The 3,309-nt window shown below is 42.2% G+C and overlaps 1 protein-coding gene across 1 annotated transcript in view; it reads left to right on the plus strand.

Moving 5' to 3' along the window:
* Positions 1-3,309, plus strand: part of cd2ap (CD2-associated protein) — a gene marked incomplete at its 3' end in the record, with an annotated part of 55,989 nt that overhangs the window by 26,515 nt on the left and 26,165 nt on the right. The window contains exon 3 of the mRNA XM_015391959.1: positions 2,946-3,117. Coding sequence (XP_015247445.1) covers positions 2,946-3,117 — 172 coding nt within the window. The remainder of the gene's footprint in view (positions 1-2,945; positions 3,118-3,309) is intronic.

The following is a 3,309-nucleotide window of genomic DNA, read 5'->3' on the forward strand; positions in this document are numbered from 1 at the left end:
ATAATAGTTTTTTTGGTGGTGAACAAATGACACAACATTTTGAGATCTAGTTTCTTTTTATTTAGCTGATAAGCTCCTCTTGTTTGGCTCAATTCATCTTCATGATTTAAGCAGATCATGACCTTATCTCTCCTTTAAGCCGGGCATACACTGTACGATTTTTTTTTCAATTGTTGCACGCAGCTACAGCTCACACTGTATGATGAATCCTCAGGGTTTAAAAGTTCACAACTCACAATGGATGTTCTCACACTTTGCGACCCGACGCTCTGATGCGATCTACCTGCTCACACTGTATGTCTAAAAAACACGTTTGACTCAGCTCCGCAGTGAGATGGCGCTACTCGGACTCGTCTATCCAGAAGCCAAACGAGTAGAAGAGGAACATGAAGCTCACTAGAGTGAAACGAGCTGCCTTGGTAATTTGTAAAATTTTTTGCTCTGAAAGCCCTAAAAAGAAGAAAAGGCGACAGCGTACTTGGAAACAGACATGGCTGAGCAAACATGGCTACTACAGTCTGTCAGTTTTACAGAAAGAACTCCATTTCACCCGCACCCCCGCCATGCTTCGTCTGAGAGGAAGAAGAAGAAGAATCCTTGTTTGTCCACTGAGCGATTAGCCCACAAACACCGTACTATTGCCCACTGGATTTTAAACATGTTTGATTTTCTCCTGACTTCACTGTTCCTGCCTCTCACGACTGCCTGATCCTCCCATCGTTATCCCCTGTAAACTATACGCCGCACGATCAGGCGGAAAGTCGGCCCAATCGAAAAAATTTTTCGTACAACTGGAAAGTCGACTCGAAAAGGGCAAAAAAACCACACAGTCTAGGCCCGGCTTCAGGTTTTCCTACACCAGAGATTAAATTACCATCTTTTTCATGTAATTCTATGAAGTTTTCTGTTTTTTGAAAGATAAGGTCACAGAATGCCTCATCAGTCAAAACATCTGGATCCATGTTTCCTGGAGGGTGGGGTGTATGTTAGATATTTTAAAGGTAAAAAATAAATCTTAAAGCTGGATTTTCCTTACTTCTGTGAAACCAGTTAAACTCCACAGATGTAATCATGAGTCTGTTTGCATTTCACTTCTTTTGGATAGTGCCTACAGAAGTTGAGTGTCTGTGTTTATCACATTGTGATGACAGGAAACCAAATGTTTTTTTTTTAGTATTTTTTTTCTTCCTCTTTTTTAAGCTAATTAACACCCTTTATGCATTGTGAGTGTGTTGCTTGCACGTGTCAGCAGTCTGTTGCTCTGCAGACCTCACACTCTGCAGCGCAGTGACTGAAGTCTACAATCTGCAGAAGCGCTACTCGTTTGTTTTCCCCTCCAGATTCTGTTGCTGGAGAGCCTGAGAAAACCCTAAAGCTGGATTAGATGTTTTCTGCACACAGCTGGACCTCCTCCTCATGTCAGTGTTTGCTGACCAGGAAGTAAACAATAAAATGGGTCACCTTTAAAACTTGAGAGGGTACAGCACTGAACAACCTCTCAGGATCGACGCATTTCTTTCTTTGGATGCTTTCAAAAGTAGAGCAGCACTATGTGGTGGTTAAAATGTCCAAGTTGTCCTTCTACTGCCTTCTGAAACACAGAAAAAACTAGAAAAGCATTCGGAGAGCGCAACCTCTGCCGCGCAGTAAATTTCCCCCCAAATTGTAACTTAAATCGTAGCTAAAAGTCGTACATTATTTTGACATTTACCAAATTTTAAATGATTATTCCACAGCATGAGACAAACCTCTGGTAAAAATGTCCTTAAAATCTGTTTATAAGTTTCTGTTGATCCTGCTAACCAACCAAAATGTTCCCTTTTCTTGTGTTTTTATCTTCATTAAAATACCTCTGGTCTTTTTCAGGCTGATGCAGAATAAAGAATAAAATCAGACTGATGCGTCTGAGCAGGAGCACAGAACTGCAGATGATAGAATGAATCCCACAGATATCGTGATCTTCAGCTAATAATTCTGATAAAAAATAGAGATCTATCTAATATCATTATGTCCCCTCTGAGAAAGAAGATTTACTTGCTGACATTCAGGCTGGTACTCTGATTTTTTAGGAGCCGTTGGCTGATATCTGGGCACCGCCCTCCCAGGGCTGGCTATGCTGAAAGAGAAAAATTACACTGAAATCAGGCCGATATACTGACTTTTAATGAGTGCTACGGCCGTGGAAAATGTGTTTTTAAACCCTCCTTTCTTTCTTCTTTGGCTGATATTTATTTTAATGTCAGTCTAAAATCGTTTTGTCCCCCTCTGGTAACAACCTTGGTCGATCTTTGCCATTTTCTCAGAGCTTTTCTAGTAAACCTCCTCTCCTCTTTTAGCTGCTGGCTAGACGAATTGCAGCTGAGCTCATTTCCCTCCACTGGATCACCCCACCCAAACATTGATGCAACTTTCAGCTAAATAGTGTAACATCTCAGGGTCTTGTTTCTAAGGAAACACAATAGAGCCGATCTATGGACATAATTCAATGAAATTGGACCATTTCTAAAGCCTCTATCAGCTGCGCCTGTTTCCCCCCATATTCTGAACGTATGAGCGGGGCGCTGGTTCTGCTTTGGGTCTGAGTCTTTGTCAGGCAGCTTCACTCGCTGTCAGGCTCTGTGGCTTGACGGGGATCAATGGCCTGAGCTGCATTTTGCATGAGTGTCGTGAAAGTTTTACGATCCTGCGCTGCAGAGTGAGGCATTTCACTTCTCCTCAGCAGGCCTGTTTTACACGTCCCCTTTCCATGGAAACCATGAGATGTTGAGGGAGTCGACCACTCTGTGCACAGTTCCTGTATCGGATGTCCTCTGACCACATTCTGTGGAGCTGTGGAGAAACAGCCCGTTTTCACTGCAGTAGATTACACTGCAGATAAAAATATGGTGAAAATAGATGATAGTTTTATTGTTAAAGTGTATAAATGTTCTATTGTTTCCTCTTAGGAGTTGAAAAAGGATCCCAAGGAGGTCAAAGAAACCAAAAATGAGCCAAAAGAGGAGTCCAGCCAGCCCCAGGGGAGAGACAGGAGTAACGTAGCCAACCTGGTGAAGAGGATAAGTGTCATCGGCATCCCTACTGGGGGCTTCCAGCCGATCCCACCAGCAGCATCAAAGAGTAAGAGTTTCCTTTGAACGTCCTTTGGTTGGGATTAATGCCACAACACCTCTGTTTTTGGTTCTTCATGAATCACTTTAACCCGCAGAGACCAGAAGACTCCTTTGGTCCATTCGTCCAAAACTGTTAAAATCTAAAAAAAAAAAAAAAAAAAAAATTTTTTCCTGAGTCCATCTGAGTAAAAGTCTTTTA

Source organism: Cyprinodon variegatus, unplaced genomic scaffold (assembly GCF_000732505.1).
Source record: "Cyprinodon variegatus isolate N-32 unplaced genomic scaffold, C_variegatus-1.0 Scaffold567, whole genome shotgun sequence".
Taxonomy (NCBI): Eukaryota; Metazoa; Chordata; class Actinopteri; order Cyprinodontiformes; family Cyprinodontidae; genus Cyprinodon; species Cyprinodon variegatus.